The 19,307-nt window shown below is 48.1% G+C and overlaps 1 protein-coding gene and 1 pseudogene across 1 annotated transcript; one reads left to right on the forward strand and one right to left on the reverse strand.

Moving 5' to 3' along the window:
- Positions 1-5,553: 5,553 nt before the first annotated feature.
- Positions 5,554-7,915, reverse strand: LOC136133542 (serine/arginine-rich splicing factor 3 pseudogene; annotated as a pseudogene).
- On the forward strand, positions 7,914-17,880 carry LOC136133543 (thimet oligopeptidase-like). The gene is given in 10 exon segments (XM_065890804.1): positions 7,914-7,940; positions 8,133-8,268; positions 8,470-8,511; positions 8,514-8,841; positions 8,921-9,152; positions 9,892-10,003; positions 10,086-10,146; positions 10,254-10,387; positions 11,021-11,190; positions 17,179-17,880. Coding segments are annotated over 10 exon segments (1,944 nt in total).
- Positions 17,881-19,307: the final 1,427 nt, after the last annotated feature.

The following is a 19,307-nucleotide window of genomic DNA, read 5'->3' on the forward strand; positions in this document are numbered from 1 at the left end:
AAGGGTCAAATGCTATGCTAAACACTCAGTATATAACTGCAAACGAGATGGATAGGCCCTGATTTTGATGTCACTACTATCTTTTGTCCTGCCATATAATGGGACAGCTTCATTATTCCCTTTACCCTAAGTTTTTATCACAAATTGCTAATGAAAATAAAGCTGTTAGTGGAGTTTCAACATGCATAGGTAAATGAGAACACAGAACTCCCCTTTCGCATGCCCCATTCTCCTCCTTCTAAGTCCCTATGTGAACTCACTTTGTGCCAAGGCCAAGAAGCTGTGCCCCAATAAGAACCAAGCTGATTTCCTCACACTGACTGGGGCTATTGCTCACTTAGAAGACTTGATGCTTAATTTTGATAAGCAACTAGAAGACCATGGAGACAACCTATAAAAATGATTTGTCTTGGGAGAAAATACTAAAGAGGGTTAATGTGCTGTTCCACATGTCTAACCTCCTGGGATTAAACCACAGGCACCAAGGTCACCAAGTGTACTTGGCAACAATGAGCTAAAAATTAAAAAAAAAAAACACAAAAAGACATCATACTGTTATTGTATTCATTTTCCCCCAAGGCACTCTCTGATAAACACCACAACCTCTAAGAGAATTGAGAACAGCTTCCTTGTGGGGTAGGTTATATAATATACATGCATCTTTTTCCAAGCAGTTAAATCATATCCAGCTATCAGCACAGCTTACTTAAGGTGATCGTAATGTATGAGATTAAATGTTCCTACCTGATCGGAAACCTTCTTGTCCTCAATTCATTGGCTGTACTGGATTTTTTTTCTTGCGTCAGACCTTCAGACTTCTACCAGAAATCGTTCCTTTGGGGAAACCAGGCCTTCCCAGAAACTCAGGAAACTGAAATGGAGACAGCAAGAGAGAAGGAAATTATTTGGACATATAGACCTCAATTGTTTGGTTTTAAGTAAACGTCCAAGCAAACATCTTCTAAATGGCATAATAACTTTAGGGAAATTCATGGTTTATAAGTTTGTGTACTCATAAACTGAACATATTAGGATAAGAGTACACGTTGCATTTTGTGTCTTCAACTCAAGCAAAGGCTTCAAAAAAGGCCCAGTTATCCTTTGTTCATTAAGACACAAAGAGAGGGCAAAAAGGGCAAGTTTCGAAGTCTTTTTCTTTACAATTTACTTCCTTTCTTCAGTCTTCAACAAGATCTTCAGGAAATTAACTTTACTAAAGTTAATTATTCATAAAATAAACATAGGAACCTGCAGAAGACTATTTCACAGAGACCTGTAATGTACAATATCCATTGCATACATGCACCATGAGCTAGTCTTTTTTAGCACTGGCATACACAAAACTCTGTGTGTGTGTGTGTGCGTGTGCGTGTGTGTGCACATGTGTGTCTTTTTCTGTGATGGAGCCATAGGGAGAAAATAAATCTATTGGCTGCAATTCAGTGATGTAGAAAGATTTAAAGGTAAAGAGAAGGTTACATCAAGTGAAACAATAAAGTCATGAGGTTGTGGTTCCATAATAAGAACAATAGCAGTCTTCTGTAACCAAGGGAGCAGGCTCCTCAAATTATTGTCACACCTGTTAGACCACCTGCCCATACATTTCACACTATCATTAATGGAAAACAAATGGCACTGTCTCTCCTTCCCTTTATCCATTGGCCATCCTCATATAAACTCTTTTTCTCTTCAAGGTCATGCTCTTTCCTATCTGTTTAAAAATATTAGGATTTAGGAGGAGTGATACGTAATGTGCCGTGCCTTGGTACTTGTACCAGTGACGGCTCTGTAAGGAGAACTGGGTTGTTAGGAGGCTATCAATTGAGTTCCCCTAGAAGCAGAACCTGAGGCAATAATTTGAATGCCAACTGCTCATCTGGGAGGTGCTTCCAGAAAACTCAGAAGAGGAGTGGGAATTGAGAATGGAGGCATGGAAGGAAGCCAACAGAGGTGCATTACCGAATAAAAATTACTCCTGCAGGGAACTGCTGCCAGTACTTCAGGCGAGTTCTGTGAAACTCTACAGAACATGTCTCAGAGTTATCCCAAGAATCGGTGAGAAACTTGAAGTACTTATCTTCCGGTCCCCTCTGTCCTTGGTTGAAAGCTACACCCAGATACATTAACTCCTGTACACTTCTGGCCTGCCCTAAGGTGGATAATTGCAGGTGGCAGCATGATTCCATCAGCATATACTGGATGATGAGTGCTGGGGAGATATGAGTGGAGCATCGAAACCATCTAATACAGTCGGGGCAGGAGACCTTAATTATTGGCTTGAAAGTCCAAATGGATAACCTTAAATTCCTGGGTTTATGGTTTTACTTTGAGGTATTTAAGCATGATGTATGAGTAAAAATTTCCTCTGTTAAATCAAGTTTAAGGTCCTAACTCCCTAATCTTCTGGAAAACCGTGGTATCTTTTAACAGATTTTTGAAAAGTAACATGATTAAGATTTCAAATTGACCATTCATTCATTCACTCATTCAACACACATTTATTGAACACCTAAAGTATGTCATGGGTGAAACTAGGCACCAGTGTTACTGTTACTAAAATCATTATAGTGCCACCTAGAATTCAATGTATTGTGACACTCAAATAAGAAAATCCATAGTTACCGTAACAGATTTTACAGAGTGCTATAGGAAGACACGGTAAGACCTTAATTCATGCTGTGGACAGTAGTATATGGGCGATATCAGTAGGGCTTCCTGTAGAAGGCAACTGAAATGGATATGTAACATGAAGGAAGGGTGAAGTTTTGAGGAAAAGAGAAGATAAATTCACAGTTGCCAGAAAACGTATGGTGAAGGATCAGTCCAGAAAGGAGTTCCATTCATAATCAGTATAAGAAATGCTCACTGGGGCTTCCCTGGTGGCGCAGTGGTTGAGAGTCCGCCTGCCGATGCAGGGGACACGGGTTCGTGTCCCGGTCCGGGAAGATCCCACATGCCGCGGAGCGGCTAGGACCCGTGAGCCATGGACACTGAGCCTGCGCGTCCGGAGCCTGTGCTCCGCAACGGGAGAGGCCACAACAGTGAGAGACCCGCGTACCGCAAAAAAACAACAACAACAACAAAAAAAAAAACAGAAATGCTCACTGGCGTGTAGGAAAAGAAGACAATGGAGAACGTGGTAGAAACCAGATCATGCATGGTCCATGTATGTATAGTAAGTGCTATGGTCTAGTCTTTGTGTTCCCCTCCAAATTCATACGTCGAAATCTGAATTTCCGTAGCTGATAGTATTAGTAGGTGGGGCCTTCGGGAAATGATTATGTTATTAGTGCTCTTATAAAAGAGACCCCACAGAGCTCCCTAAGCTCTCCTGCCATGTGAGGATACAATGAGATGTCTGTCATTCAGAAGAGGGTGCTCATCTGACCATACTGGCACCCTATTCTTGAACTTGCAGCCTCTGGAACCGTGAGGAAAAAAAATTCCTGTTGTTTATGAGCTACCCAACCTGCAGTATAATCTTACAGCAGCCCAAAAGGACAAAGAGAGTTTGGATGTGAGATTTTACTCCAAGGAAGATGGGAATCCGTTGAAGGATTTTACCTGGTAACTTAGAAGAGAGAAAAGTTTCATAACACAATCAGGTATTTTTATAAGAAAAATTTGTTTCTTTTTCAGAAAGATCACTCTGGAAATACTGTGACTAGATTTTTGGAGAAGTGTGATGGCAGGCCCGGATATAGAAAGATGAGTTAGTAGTCCATGAATATAAGTCAAACAAGAAAGTGGATATAAAAAGTGTGAATTTGTGGCTGAGAGTTCTTTTCTCTTCCTACTTGAAAAATGTTATGTCAATGCTTCTGACTCCATAATTTTAGACAAGAAATATGCTGTCATTGGAATTGGTTTCTCAATAAGTGACGCATCGTTTCTGCCTGTCCACATTCGAGATTTGTTTTGTCTCTACTTTTCAGAAGTTTAATTATGACGCGTCTTGACAAGGATACCTTTGTGTTTTTCCTCTCTGGATTTGCTCAGATTCTTGAATGTGTACATATGTCTTCTAAAAAACTGGGAACGTTTTAGTCATTATTTCTCTGAATACTTTGTCAGTCCTACGTGCTCTCTTTTTTCATTCTGGAACTTTGATGATATGAATGTTAGTGCTTGTGTTACTGTTTACAGGTTCTTGAGATTCTGTTCTTTCTCCCATCTCTACCCCTCAGCCTATTTTTCTCTGTACATTTGGTACACTGTATTGATCTCTTCTAAGTTCATGATTCTGTGCTTTGTAATCGCCACTCTACTCTTGAGCAAAGTTTTTTGATTGTTGTATTTTTCAGTTCTACTGTTCTCATTTGTTTTTATTTGTATAACTTCTAGTTCTTTGTTCACATGTTCTATTTTTCCCCTTTCCGTCAAGGAACACATAATTGCTAATTGAAGCATTTATGTGACAGCTTATTTAAAACCCCTGTCTGATAATTTCATTTGATGTTTTATCTCAGTGCTGGTGTAGGTTTATTGTCTTTTCTCATTTATTCTGTGATTTCCTGGTTCTTGTGTTGGGTCTTCACTGCTGCACACGGGCTTTCTCTAGTTGCGGCGAGCAGGGGCTCTAGATGTGCGGGCTTCTGTAGTTGTGGTATGGGGGCTCAGTAGTTGTGGCTCCCAGGATCTAGAGCGCAGGCTCAATAGCTGTGGCCCACGGGCTTAGTTGATCTGCGGCACATGGGATCTTCCCGGACCAGGGCTCAAACCCGTGTCCCCTGCATTGGCAGGTGGATCCTTTTTTTTTTGCTTTGTTCCTTTTGGAACCAGAACTTTAATCCCAAGGAGTCTCACAAAACATTACAAATGACAGCATGAAAAAAAGAATTGCACAGTACCTCAAAGTTCAGCTCCACAATACACTCTTAATCTGGCAGGACATTGGTATCTTGATAATCTCAACTTCCAAAAAACATTACAAAGAGCTATGTATTCATGTACAGCACTCACAGAGGGGACTTATGACCTAACTCAAAGGTAAACTAACTTCCTTGAAACTTCTTAGATTCTAAACTCACTGGACAACCTCTTGTCCAGTGTGAAGACTAGTGGAATTCTTAAACCTCTAATCTAGGGTAAGGGTGTGGCTTTCATTTCTACCTGCTGGCTTGTGTTCACAGCACCTTTTAAAGACTGCTTGCTTAACTACAGCTGCATACCATATCCCAGCTACAGAAAGTCTTTTCAATGTTTGCCAGTGTTGTTTCCATGATAATAAACATCACACTTTAGGTGGGCAGGAGTTAGAGTTTTATTATCAGTCTAGGCAAGACCAAAAATTCAAAGCAAATTCAATTCTGCTTAAGAGAGCATTGTAAAGAAACAATTCTTCATATTACATGCCTCATATGACCCATTTCAAACCACAGAGAAGGACACCTTTATGTGTCACTGTCCCAAGAAACAGACAAACGGGAACAGCTAAAACATTTAAAAAGTGCATCAAGCTTCGGAAGTCTCAAACGAAACTTGACTTTTCTGTACATACTCCTGTCAAATGAAGGTATTTCCTGTGCACCACTCCTCTTGCAAAGTGGTCTGCTATTTCCTTTCATTTGACCTGGATCGTCTAGGAGACCTAGAGAAAGATCGGGACGGCTTGCGGTTTCTCTCCTGGGACAGTGATCTCTCTCTTCTCCTATATCTACTAAAGGGACCTGCTCCGGCTGCGGGAGAAGCTTCTCCGTCTTGGAGATCTGTGGCGAGGGGGAGGACTCCTCCTCCGATAATCATCTCGAGGGCGACGACCCCCAAGAAGAAGGCAGCCACGATTTCGACTTCTCCTTTCCCCATTCGACAGGTCCACTCTTACTCGGCAGCCACAGAGTGTTCGCCCGTCTACTTCTCAGACAGCAACCGCTGCATCTCGGGGAATCTTCATTTTCAACAAGAGCGAAGCCGGGAGGGTTTTTAGCAACCCACACACTTCGGAGTGGTCCATAATATCCTAAAGCTCGTTCGAATTCAGTCTTGTTACCACTGTTTCCAAGATTCCTTACATAAACGTTACAGTCCAACAGACAGGAATCTCGATGCAAGACCCTCCTGGCTCCTGGGTTTCATGGGCCACAGGGTGATCCCGGGCCTCTAGAATCTGGCAGCTGAATCGGCACGCACAAGCTGGCCTGCGGGGATGCTTTTCCCGCTATGTGTCCAGCCCGGGGCCATGCTGTCTAGGCCCGACCTCCAGGGTGACAGGGTGAACCCCAGGTCCCTGGAGCAAACACTCAGAGCCCTGGTGACCAGACTCAGGGGGCTGGGGCGGCAGCTGGACATGTGTGGCCACCCTGGTGGTGTTTGGCCCCATCTGCAGTTCCAGTTCCAGCTGGACGTCTGGACGTCTCTCCCTCTCCCTCTCCACCCTCTCTCTCCCTCCCCCCCCTTCCTCTTCATCTCTCTCTCCCTCTCCCTCCACCTCCACCTCCTTCCCTCTCCAGAGAGGGAAGGAGGTGGAGGGAGAGGGAGAGGGGGAGGGAAAGAGGGAGAGAGAGAGAGAGAGAGAGAGAGACAAGGAAAGAGGGACAGGGAGAGGAAGGGAGAGAGGGAGAAGGGGAGAGGGAGAGGGAAAGGGGGAGAGGGAGAGGGGGAGGGAAAGAGGGAGAGAGAGAGAGGGAAAAGGAAAGGGGGAGAGGGAGAGGGGGAGGGAAAGAGGGAGGGAGAGAGAGAGAGGGACAAGGAAAGAGGGACAGGGAGAGAGGGAGCGAGAGAGGCAGAGGGAGAGATAGAGGGAGAGATGGAGGGAGAGGGAGAGGGAGAGGCAGCGAGGTAGAGGGAGAGAGGGAGAAAGGGAGAGAGAGAGGGAGAGCGGTAGAAGTGCTGAGGAGGGGGGCTCCCTCCCCCTCCCACTCCCACTCCCATCCTCTCCCTACTGCTTTCTCTTTTTTCTGCTTCAACAAACACCAGGCGCCTTTTAGATCAGCCCTGAAGTCAACGTCGATGCTTGGACAGCCTGACCTCCCCGCTGCCTTCCAGCCCAGGACCACCGCTGGGAGATGAAGTCTGCGGGGCCCTGGGCGCAGGCTGCACAGGCACCTCCTCTGATGCCCAATCTCTCCTCGTTTACGAGGCAGCCGACACTCCTCTCCCTGACTCCCCAAGATTTGGGGCCTTTTTAGTATGTGTCGATAATGCCATGAGCGACTATTTAACTCTTCCACGAGGACCCATCTCCCAAAATGCAGTGGTTTTCAGCCTTGGCTGCACTAGAGAACCCCCAGGGAAGGGAGAGACGTCTCTCCCTCCCTCTCTCTTTCTCTCCCTCTGTACTTCTGTCTACCTCTCTCCCTCTCCCTCTCCCTCTGGGGTGATGCCCGAGGAGCTCAGAATCGCAGATGGCCCCCCCATCCCCTCTCTGTGGCTTGCATGGGGGATGCACCTTCTCACTGTGGCCCGGGCATGGCCTTGACATTCAGACATCGGGTCCTGCACGGACACTTGTGTTTGTTCCACAGCGCACGTGGCTGCAGTCTGTGCTTCTGTAGATGGGGGCTGTGCGTGAGCCCTTCATCTTCCCCGCAGACACCACTGGTGCTCGCTCGGCCTCGCGGGTGATGCGGGGGGCCCGGGGGACGGTCTTGTGTCCCCACCTTCTTGGGCTACAGACAGGCCACGCTGGTCCTGTGGTGACTGGGGGCTCCCAGGAGAACCCCACTGCAGACCGGAGAGGTGGCCCCCGAGAAGGTGGCGTACGCCTGGGGCCGGGCCTCATCCGTGAGCCACGGGCCACCTGCAGCAACAGGTGTCTCACCGTCCAGGGGCTGGGTGTTCGGGCGCCGTGGGGTTGAGCTACTGTCTGCACGGCAGCCGTGTTGGTCTTGTTGAGCCCGGGGAGGCCCCTTGGTGGCTCCTGGAGAGCCTGGCCGCATTTCTTCCTGCCCTTGGCCTTAGAGCCCATCACGTTCATGCCGTTTCTGCTTCCAAAAGGACCTGTGTTAAGAAAGACCACGTGTTAGGACAGCACCAAAGTGTCTAGAAATCCGGGCCAGGAGGAGGAGGGAGGGGGAGGATTGGCTGTGCCCGCCAGTGGCCTGGGAGCCCTGCCCGCCTGCAGAGACCTGGCCCGGGGCCCGTGGGGAGGGCGTGGCCCTCGGTCCCCAGCGCCTTCCGTCTCTGGGTTCCAGGAGAACTGCGTGATCCTCAGGGAGCTGGTGAGGCTGCAGGCCCTGAAGTCCCGCCTGCTGGGGTTCCGCACGCATGCCGACTCCGTGCTGGAGATGAACACGGACAAGACCAGCCAGGTGGTGGCCGCTGTCCTAGGTAACACCGCCTCCCCCTGAGTCCCAGTGGGGACGGGGTCGGGCGGACCTTGACCGGACGTGGTGCTGCCTGAGACCCCACTGTGTCAGCCCTTGGGGGTCCCCTTCGCAGACCCTTCATTCTGCCTCGAGGGGCGCGGGGTCGGGGGTGGCTGGGGGGCCGCCCCAGGGACGTAGCCGAGCCTCTCCCCTCCGCCCGCAGGTGAGCTGGCCCAGAAGCTGAAGCCCCTCGGGGAGCAGGAGCGGCCGTGATCCTGGAGCTAAAGCAGGCCGAGTGCCAGAGGCGGGGCCTGCACTTTGACGGCCCCATCAACGCCTGGGACCTGCGCTACTACATGAACCAGGGGGAGGAGACGCGCTACCACGTGGACCAGTACCTGCTCAACGAGTCTTTCCCCACGCAGGCGGTCACACGCGGGCTGCTGGGCATCTCCCAGGAGCTGCTGGGGCTGACCTTCGACCTGGAGGAGGGCACCAGCACGTGTCACGAAGAAGACGTGAGGCTCTGAACCGTCTGGGACGCGGCCTCGGGCAAGGTCATCCATCGGCAAGTTCTACCTGACCTCTATCCTCGGTGCGTGCGTGGGGGAACCTGTCGGCCGTGGGCCGGGGCTCCTCTGTGGAAGCGGGGCCCCATCCACGTCCCTCCGCAGGGTGGGGAAGTCCGGGCACGCGGCCTGCTTCGGCCTGCAGCCGGGCTGCCTACAGCACGATGGGAGCTGCCAGATCGCCATCGCGGCCATGGTGGCCAACTTCACCAAGCCTACGCCCAACCTGCCCGCACTGCTGTGGCATGATGAGCGGGAGACCAACTTCCACGACGTCGGGCACGCGATGCACCAGCTCCGCTCCCAGGCGCAGGGCTGCAGGCAGGGGGCGGGGAGGGCCCGGGCATGCGTGGTCCTCAGGCAGGCCCTCGCCACGGGATTCTTTCACTGACATCACCCCGCACGTGGTGACGCCCTCGGTGTCAGCTTCCATCATCAAACCCCAGGCACTGGGCGCGTAAATAACGGAAATGGATGTCCTCGAGGCTCTAGAGGCTGGAAGACCCAGATCAAGGAGTCAGGGCTGGTTCCCTGCATGTTCAATACACGTACTCAAGAGTTGCCTTTAAAAAAAGACAAAAGAAAAGAAAGGAACGTTGCCTGCAAGTCTGCCGACAGCCGGTGATGAGAACCAGAGGGAAGGCTCTGGGGCCGGGGGCGCAGTGCCCTGTGAGCTCGGGGGCTGCTGCCAGTCTCCGTGGAGGCTCAGCGAGTCCCAGTGACTTCCCCACGTGGGGGGCGCCAGCTGAGCGTCTGGGCCCAGGACCCACCGCTCGTTCAGTCTTCCTGTGGTCAGCCCTTCATCCTGAGAGCGATGCTCTCACAGGCTGCACCGGGGCGTGTGGGGACAGTTTACTGAGCTGTACAGACGTCACTACTGCTTCGGACCATTTCCATCAGCCCGAAAATGTCCCTCACGCCCTTAGCTATCACTCCGTCCCCTCGCCAGCCCCTGACAACCAGGAACCCACTCGCTGACTCTGTGGATCTACCTGCTTGGACGTTTCTCCTCAGTGGGGTCACGCCCTGTGTGTCCTTCTGTGTATGACTTCTCTCGCTGAGCATCGTGTTCTCAGGGTGTATCGACGTGGCAGCGAGCGTCAGGGCTTCACCGCATTGCGTGGCTGAGGGACGTAAAGAAGACGAGAGAAGAGAAAAGAACGTTGCATGCAAGTCTGGTGACAGCCGGTGATGAGAACCAGAGGGAAGGCTCTGGGGCCGGGGGCGCCGTGCCCTGTGAGGCCCTGGCGCTGCTGCCAGTCTTGGTGAGGCACGGGCAGCACCGTCCCTCAGGAGCTGCTGGACAATCTCATCAAGTCCCGGGAGGCCAACCCAGATGCGGCCGGACCGAGGGAAGGGAAGGGGGCTTCCGGTCTGCCCGGCTGGAAAGCGCGGCCTGGACACGGTGCCAGCCCCCCCCGTCTCCTTCCTCCCGCCCCCCAGGCCTCTTCAACCTGTGCCAGATCGTCCTGGCCAAGGTGGTTCAGGCCCTGCACACGCAGACGCCCGCGGACCCGGCCCAGGAGAATGCCCGCCTCTGCCGGGAGATCCTGGGGATCCCAGCCATGCCAGGTAGCCAAGCGCGCGCCGGGCTCACCTTAGCGGTCGGTTGGCGGCTACTGCCCAGGTCAAGAGGATCGTCTGGTGGTGGTTGAATGGGGACCGACTGACGGGCTCCGGCCGAGGCCCGCTGCCCTCTGGCCTCTTCCTGCCACGGTTCCTTGGCTGGTCCCTCCAGCTGTGGCCCACGGAGTCCGAGGGTGGAGTGGGAGGCTCTGCACATGCTTTCTAGAGAGCCTGGAAGAGGCAGGAGAGGGCTTCATACCCCGGACAGAAGGCATCGACGAGGTCTGCCCATGCGTGTCGGTGCGGACACGCGGTCCACTCCCTCGTGAGCGCTTTAACCAGCGATCTCCCCGTGGTGGAGGGAGAGCCCCGACTCATCTCTCGCAGCCTCGGCAGCTGACCTTGTAAGAGGCTTAGGAGTGAACCCTCGTGAGCTTCAGCAGAAAGTCGGCAAAGATTTATTTGTGTCCCTCCACTGAACTGCCAGCAAGGTCCCCGTTTTCTACAAGTGTTGGGCCAATACTCTCTCTAGTGGCAGGGGACTCAGACAAGGCTGCTTTGAGGCCCCCACCCCCGCTCTGGGGCAGGGGCACTGAGCGGCCAGGGGGGCGGGCAGGAGCCCCTCCGCCTGTGTCCCAGTGACCCACCTGCCTGCGACCTTCGGCCGCCTGGCAGGAAGCTACGACGCCCAGTCCTATGGCCAGTCATTCCTGCAAGAAACACTGGAACCAGTTTCTGCCAACCCACCAAAAAAAAAAAACGACTTCAAAGGCAACGTGGTGTCACAGGAAGGGCTTGTTTCTGTGTCTGTTTGTTTTTAGTTCATTAGGCCTCACTTAAAATTCTGATTCCACAATGCACTTGCTTTGGGATCTTGAACAACACTCATAACCTCTGCAAGTTTCAGTATAGTAAGTTTATGTGATTACCTTCATCTGTAATATCCCTGTGTTGCAATCTTAATTAATTCAGATTAATTCATCTTAATCTTAATCTCAAGTTCAGATCAAATGACTAGTTCCTCTGTGACTTCTCCTCTGAACTGATTCAAAAGCTGCCTCTCCCCGTCCTCATTTGGCTTCTCTTCTCTTCTGGAATCTCATAAGAACTTCTGTGACCTCTTTGGTTTTTTGTTGTTGCTGTTGTCTGTTTGTTAATTGAAATATAGTTGATTTACAATGTCGTGTCCGTTTCAGGTGTACGGCACAGTGATTCCGTTTTCAGATTCTTTTCCCTTGTAAGTTACTACAAAATATTGAGTACAGTTCCCTGTGCCATAGAGGAGATCCTTGTTGTATCAATTCTATGCCTTCTTTGAATGACCGTAGCACTTGTTGTCTGTATCATTTTTATGTCTGTTGTGGCTTTGTGACTGAAAATGAAAATTTTCTATTTGTTCATGTCCTGGCCCTTCCTTAAAAATGTGTTCATTTACCTATTTCATATTTATTGACTACATCTTAGACACCGTGTTAGCTGCTTGTTCTAGATGTTAGTAAAACATAGACCTTCCTGCTCAAAGGGTCACAGTATTTGTGGGAAAACAAAAAAAAGAACAACTTACGTCTCAAACAGCTTTGTACTTCCCAAAGAGAGCACACCTCGTAGGTACAATAAATATATGTATTATACATAAATGTATAAATAGTTAATGGCATTAAAAACTTGAGATAACTGCTTTTCTATTCTGAGGAAAGGAGGATTATATTTCACCAGGAGCTCAATACCACTCTGAGAATGAGGGCTTAACCCCCGACCTGGCTCACTGCATCGCTTTCTTATATGAAAATAGACAAGTCTGTACACGCCCTCTACAAAAAGGCTTATCTGGCATGAATTTCAGATAGCAAGAAGAAAAATTCAAGAGGTTCAGAGAAGCATCCAGAAGCTCAGATGATTGTCTGGCACTGATACAACTTGCTCGACAGGAAAATAGAGCTGTAAATCTCACAAAATTCGATGATCTTCTAAGAATTTCAAAACCGCCTGCTATTCATTAGAAATCCTAGAAGAACCGCTTCTTTTAAAGCATACTGATAATATGCTTTACAGCTTAGTATTCAGAAGCCTATGTTTCGGCTAAGTGAGCTTCAGGAATGAAGGAAACTTGTGGTTCAGTTCCATCTACTCTGGAACCTCTGGTCAAAACACCTACTTCTGTGCTCAGCCATCTCATCATCTGAAAAATGGAGGCAACTCTAAGAAAACACAGTTACAGAGATGTTGCACAGTTTCCTGTGTCACTGTCTTCATTTGTTTCAGAAAACCAATAACGTCTAAGCTACTACTGCAAAGAGCGCAGTGTTACTTGGGGTCATCTAGTGCAGCTCTGTCAAAGTAAAGAAAAGGAAAGGGGCCTAGAATAACTATAATTTTCCCAAGAGGACACTATTATTTTACGGTAAACCTGAGTCAAGAACCCTGATCTCTTTGATGCCATTCCATTGTTCTTTCGTTGGGTTCTCCACAACCCGGAGAAAGAAAGAGAAATAAAACTCCTATCTGCTGTGTCACTGGTACAGGACGTGGCAAGACTGGAATTGGAGAACTACATATTAACAGGTTATTTGGGAAATTCTTCAAACTAATTAAGATATATACCAGGTACACAGAAAACAGTACGTTTTCCCAAGATGATTCTGTGGAATGAACAGAACTGGTAACTGAAGGTGCGTGTGTGCTGCAGTTCCAAACAGGATGGGTGAATGCTTGTTTTCTGGCACCTTTAAGACTCCACCCCAATATACACATTAAAATAAAATTAACATTTCAACTGGGTCATATTTAATTCTGCATGCTCTTGTAAGTCAGCAAAATATTCCATATATCATTTAAGTTGTCACTCACTTTCTTTTCTTTTCTTTTCTTTCTTTTTTTTTTTTTTTTTGCGGTACACGGGCCTCTCACTGCTGTGGCCTCTCCCGTCGTGGAGCGCAGGCTCAGCGGTCATGGCTCACGGGCCTAGCCGCTCCGCGGCATGTGGGATCTTCCCGGACCGGAGCACGAACCCGTGTCCCCTGCGTCGCCAGGCGGACTCTCAACCACTGAGCCACCAGGGAAGCCCGTCACTCACTTTTTAACTTGAGTTTGAATTTCTAAAAGTCTTTCCAAACACAAAACAGAGGTGGGAAAATGGTATATGGGAAGCTGCAGAGATGAAATAAGCTTACTTCATTCGGCATAAAGATGAATACCCAAACAACTTCTGCAGAGCTGCAAGTGTCCAAATCTACTATCTTCGTTTTGTAGTCAAGGCTTCCGGAAAAATATGCTAACGGATTCCTAATTACCCAAATGCCCCACATCCGTTTCAGTAAGCATCATTATATATTATGGAAAGTTTTCTCAGTCACACGGAAAGACATCCTGGCCGAGCATCCCCCTTCCCATCACACAGAGATGATGGCTCTCAAGCTACCTTGAAGGCGTTGGAGCCCACTTTATCCATTACTAATATTAATGGAGGACAAAACTTCATTCTGTTTGTTTGCTCTGTGTTTGTTAAATCACTTCTTCCCTTCATTAAAATGGATGACACATAATTGAGTCTGTAGTGTGTGTATCACTGGAAGCTGAACACATTTCTGTTGGTTTCATTAACGTCATAGGTTTCTAGGGAGGGTCTACTAAATAACTACGTCTAGTTTCACAGTTACAAATAAATTAGGATGTAATTTTGAATAAACTAAGCTCATCATAAAGGAAGGATACTGATAGTTGCTACTACCCCTTCCTTGAGGGGCTCTTGTAAAGCACTAAATAAAGTAACAGAGGTTTATATGCATGCATATATTTTCAATGATATTTGAACACACTTGAAAAGAACTCTACAGAATGCATTATAAAACCTCGATGCTGTGTGTCCCTAGTTCCCAGCTCTCTCGTTAAAACTATTTAAATGAACAAAATGTTATCTATTAGGACAGCTATCAGAGTACTCCAAATACTACTTCTTGCAGTACCCTGTCCCAACCATTTGCCTTCCTCTTCCCATTCATTAGTCCTTAATTCAGAAACCCCAGAGATGTGTTCATTAATTTATGAACGTATTTCTTCATTCAGCCAAGAAAATTGATGGCTCCCTTACCAAATTTCAGGCACCCTTCTTCAGTATGTTTTCTAGGCATGTTCAGGAAACACAGCAGTGATTAACACAGATGAATATAGCCTCTCTCGAGCTGAGGGGAGAGACAAAAGTAAAGAAGCAAATATAAAATCGTAAGTGTAAGTACGTAAATAAAAATTGAATAAATGGGTAGAATAACTAGTATATCAGGTAAGTGCTGGAGAAAAACAGCAAGCAGGGAAGGGGGATGGAGATTGTTAGCTGGTAGGAGGGGGCTGCGATCTGAAACTAAGTGATCACTGAGGGCTTTCTGGGGAAGATAAAATTTAAGAGGGAACCTAAGGTTGTGAGAGGGAGCAAGGTGCATATCTGGGAAGTGAATAGTACAAGCAGAGGGAACAGTCAGATGGAAAGGCAATGAGGCAAGAGTGGGCTTGGAGTATCCAAGGAGCAGAAAGGATGTCAGTGTGTGGAAAACAGAGGGAGCAAAGTGGAGAGGAGAAGGAAACAGTCAGAGAGGAAACAGAGGCCCAGATCTCTAGGGCTGTGGAGGCACTTTGAGGACTTTGCTTTTCCTGTGAAGAAGCCATTGAAGAGACTGGAGTGACATGATCTGACTTATGTTTTAACAGGATCTCTCTGGATGCCATGTTGATTAGAGACTGCAGGAGAATAAGGACAAGCCCCAGAAGACCAACAGTTGATTCAAATGTCAAGAAACATTTATGCCTTCACCCTTCAACTTCACAAATGATGCCATTTCCATTGAGCTATTGAAAAATATAATCTGGCTTACAAAACAATAAACCAGAAGGCATTTTCTCACATAAGCAAGGTCACAAACAACTGTCAACTAAAGCTGAAACAGCAACAAATCAAATAATAACAAAAAACATTTTTTATAGATTTTAAAACCTTACAAAGCATTTTCTTGTCCATTATCTAAGTTAATCCTCAAATCAACGCCATGAGATAGTTACTATTTTCCCATTAGAAGTGACCGCATATTAAACCCTTAGTGATTGCTCAAGAAAAGCTGAAATCGTGTGTGTACATCTATTAATGCCAAGGTTGGGTTTTTTACCCAAGGGAACATTGGATGCTAAAATCCACAGGGATTTTCAGCTCAAGATGGCAGACTAGGAAATATATTTACTTTCTGGTCCCCCTGAAACCATGTTTAAATAAAACTGTAGAAATACCAAAATCAATCAACCAATAAAAGCCAAGACATTGTGGAAGTCATCAACCACAGAAAGATTTCAACACATTTCGAGAAGGCAAACAATGAAATGGAGGGGCCATGAATAAAATAATGAAGAAAAGACTACCCTAAGTAGGGTCTGCACAAAGCCAGTCAGCTTTTGCTGAGCCCTGCTTATAGTAAAGGACAGAGGAAAGAAGAGGGGCTGAAAACAAGGAGACAAAAGTCATTTTAGGAAAAAACGTTCATTTAATGAGCTCCAGGGAACACTCAGCCTGCTGCCATACTCACTCATGTATTACAGTGGATTGTTGGTACGCAAGACAAGAACACAGGGAACCAACAAACAAAAATCAAGACACTGTTTCTTACTGAACTCTTCTCAAATGAGATCAAGAAATTATGGTTCAATGCCATAGCTGTAAATCATTTCTGCTCCTGGAGAGGTTAGAAAGGGCTTATAATAGTTACCCTTTTTTTTCAGACAGAATTTAGGTCTGAGCAAAAGCTTTTGTGTCCTCCAACCTCAAAGTTTATTGGGGATGGAAGTCCAAATTTGCTTCGACATACCATAAAAAGAATCTCATGAGCAGAGGGTCAAACTACTTTTGGAATGTATGAATTATGCCCAGTGTGATTTTAAATAGATTTTAAACAAAAATATATAAATTTTTACTGATCTATATGATCCTGGGTTCTGAAACTTCTACATGTTACATGCCTGATATATAACACACAATGTCAGTCCCAGGAGAGAGAAAATGCTCCAATGAAGCAAGCCAAAGAAACAAGATTCGAACAAGGTAAAGTGACGTGTAGACCAAGACCAGGATTTTTCAATTCTTTCCTGTCATGCTGTAGCTTCCAGCTCCTGAATAACAACACACGTTTCCCTTGTCCTAGACACACAAGAGTATGTCTCCTCTATGGGGCATAAGAAGCTCTAGAGTTACATATGTGTAGTAAAGAGTGGACCCAGCCGGCATACTCACAATGACCAAACTGTGTTGCTCGTACTTTATTTTAAACCAATACATCGCTCCATGCTGAAGTTGCAATAAACGATATATTTGCTTTCTAGACATGAATGAGATGCCTTACTGGATATACTCCAGGAAGGCCAGAGAAACTGGCTTCTAATCCATACAGAATAATTCACTGATGAATTCCTTTCAGGATAGCCCCTGATTTATCTAGAATATAAGCTTTACATACCTGGATCCTTCAAACTAGACCAAAGGGAAAAATCTAGGCTGCAAGCCTCAATTAGAAATGTGGGATGGTGCTATGCTGACAACTGGTGGTCCCTGACCTATCTTCTGAGATTAGAACCCAGTGTGGTGGATGACCAATTCACGCGTTGAACAAAAGAACACCTCCTACAGGGCAGTGTACGTGTTCATTACAGGTATGGCACTTAGGGCTAAGTATCATAAGGACTTCAAGAAACAAAAGAAAAAGTAACACACGAAGCATATATGATAAGGAGGCACCAGAGTCCACAGCACGAGCTCTGGAATCACACAGGCTTGCTTCGAATCCCGGCTAAGCCACTACCATCTGCACACCCTGAAGAACAGTCGAAGGTTTAAATGTTCTTTTACCAAATTTCGAAAAACAAGTGAAGACAGAACCTACCTGCCAGGAAGGGACATCGTGGGGTGCAGCATCCAGTCGGGTCAGGGCTCTGCATCCCCTGCTCAGAAACCCTTCACCGCCTGGCTCATGGTGATGCTGGCAGCTCAGCAGCCCTGGAGAAGGCGCTCCTGCTCCTGTCTCCAGGGCTCGCGGACGAGCTGGGGAGGTCCACGGAGGAGGCGGGCCACAGCCTGGCAAGCTCTGGGTGCCTCCTGCCCTCAGCTCTGGGCAGGCTCTGGCCTCTGGGCCCCGTTGCGGGGAAGGGCTGGCCGATACATACCCAGGGCTGAGGGGTCTGCAGAGCCGGTGCCCAGGCAGGGTGAGCTCTGGAGGAGAAGGCTTCCACAGTCCCCAACAGTCTCCGCATGGTGGCCCATCCGGTGCCAAACACCTGCCACCCACAGCGACAAGTCCCAGCCGCTAGAAAGTCCAGAAGGGCTCGGGCTCTTTGCCCTCGGGCCGGGTTTCTCCAGGGGCTGGGCCTGGGTGGGGCCCCCAGCCCACCCCCTGACCCGCCCGCCCTTGCTCTGTGACACGTACAATGCAATGGCAAGACCCAGGCTGAGCCGGCCAGTGTTCAGTGCGTGCTAGACCTTGAGAAGAGTTAGCAGCTAGGGAGAAGCTCTCCCACTTTCGCTTGCTTTTCTCAGATCAGACAGGCAGCCCATCTCACCCCAAAGCGATGGACACCACACCTTCTTCCCGGTCTTCCGTTTTCCGTTCTGCCCCTGTTTTCCCTTTCCATTCTGCCCCTCTTTTCCCCAGCACCCCGTCTACGGCTTCGGGTGTCACTGGTGCTGCAGCAGGCAGCACCTCTGACCCCGAACCCATGGACACCACACCTCCTTCCCGGGCTTTCGTTTTCCGCTCTGCCCCCGTTTTCCCTTTCCATTCTGCCCCTCTTTTCCCCAGCACCCCGTCTACGGCTTCGGGTGTCACTGGTGCTGCAGCAGGCAGCACCTCTGACCCCGAACCCATGGACACCACACCTCCTTCCCGGGCTTTCGTTTTCCGCTCTGCCCCCGTTTTCCCTTTCCATTCTGCCCCTCTTTTCCCCAGCCCCCCGTCTACGGCTTCGGGTGGCATCGGTGCTGCAGCAGGCAGCACCTCTGACCCCGAAGCTATGGACACCACACCTCCTCCCTAGGCTATCTTTTTCCGTTCTTCCCCTGTTTTCCCTTTCCATTCTGCCCCTGTTTTCCCCCAGCACCCCCCCCGCCCCATTTACAGCTTAGGCCGGCATCAGTGCTTCAGCAGGCAGCAGCTCTGACAGCAAACCTATGGACACACCTCCAGGGCTGTCATTTTCCAGTCTGCCCCGTCTCCAAGTAGAACCACTACCTATTTCACACGGCTGTTCCTAGTTCTGGGAACACACCACGCACTGGTAGCAATGCCTCAGCCCATGCCTCGACTCATTTACCTGCAACGCTGGCCAACAGAGAGACCAACACTTCAAAGTTATGACAGAAAGTTGAGTAAGTTATACGCTTGGAATTGCATTTATTATTATTAACAAGCACAACTGTAGTGCTTAGACTGTAACAAGTAATATTCTAAGTGCTTAGCAAATATTAACTCACTTAATCCTCATAATGGCAACCCTATAGGTAGGTAATGTTCATAATATTCACCTTTTTGGGGGGAAACTGAGGCCCAGAGGGGTTGAATAGCTTGTCTAATGCCACACAGTAAGTAGCGGGCAGAAACCCAGGATGAAAACCAGACCGTCTAGACTTTCATCACTTTGCTGTGTCACCTTAATAGATGTTGTGGTTAGGGAAGGGACTAAACTGACAAGACTCTGAACTTGAGAAGGGAGAAATTAGAAAGTGACTGATCCTGGAAACTAGAGAGGATTTCAGCTCAGAAATTTCTGGTGATGAGACCCGGAAGAACAAGAACATGGTTGGAATATTAACTTGGGGTAGCATCTGAATCCATTGAGAAATGGTTTTGTTTCGTTTTGTTTTCTTAACTTAGAAAGGCCAGCTGGATGAAGATTAATGGGAAAAAAA

The sequence above is a fragment of the Phocoena phocoena genome, chromosome 14, assembly GCF_963924675.1.
Source record: "Phocoena phocoena chromosome 14, mPhoPho1.1, whole genome shotgun sequence".
Taxonomy (NCBI): domain Eukaryota; kingdom Metazoa; phylum Chordata; class Mammalia; order Artiodactyla; family Phocoenidae; genus Phocoena; species Phocoena phocoena.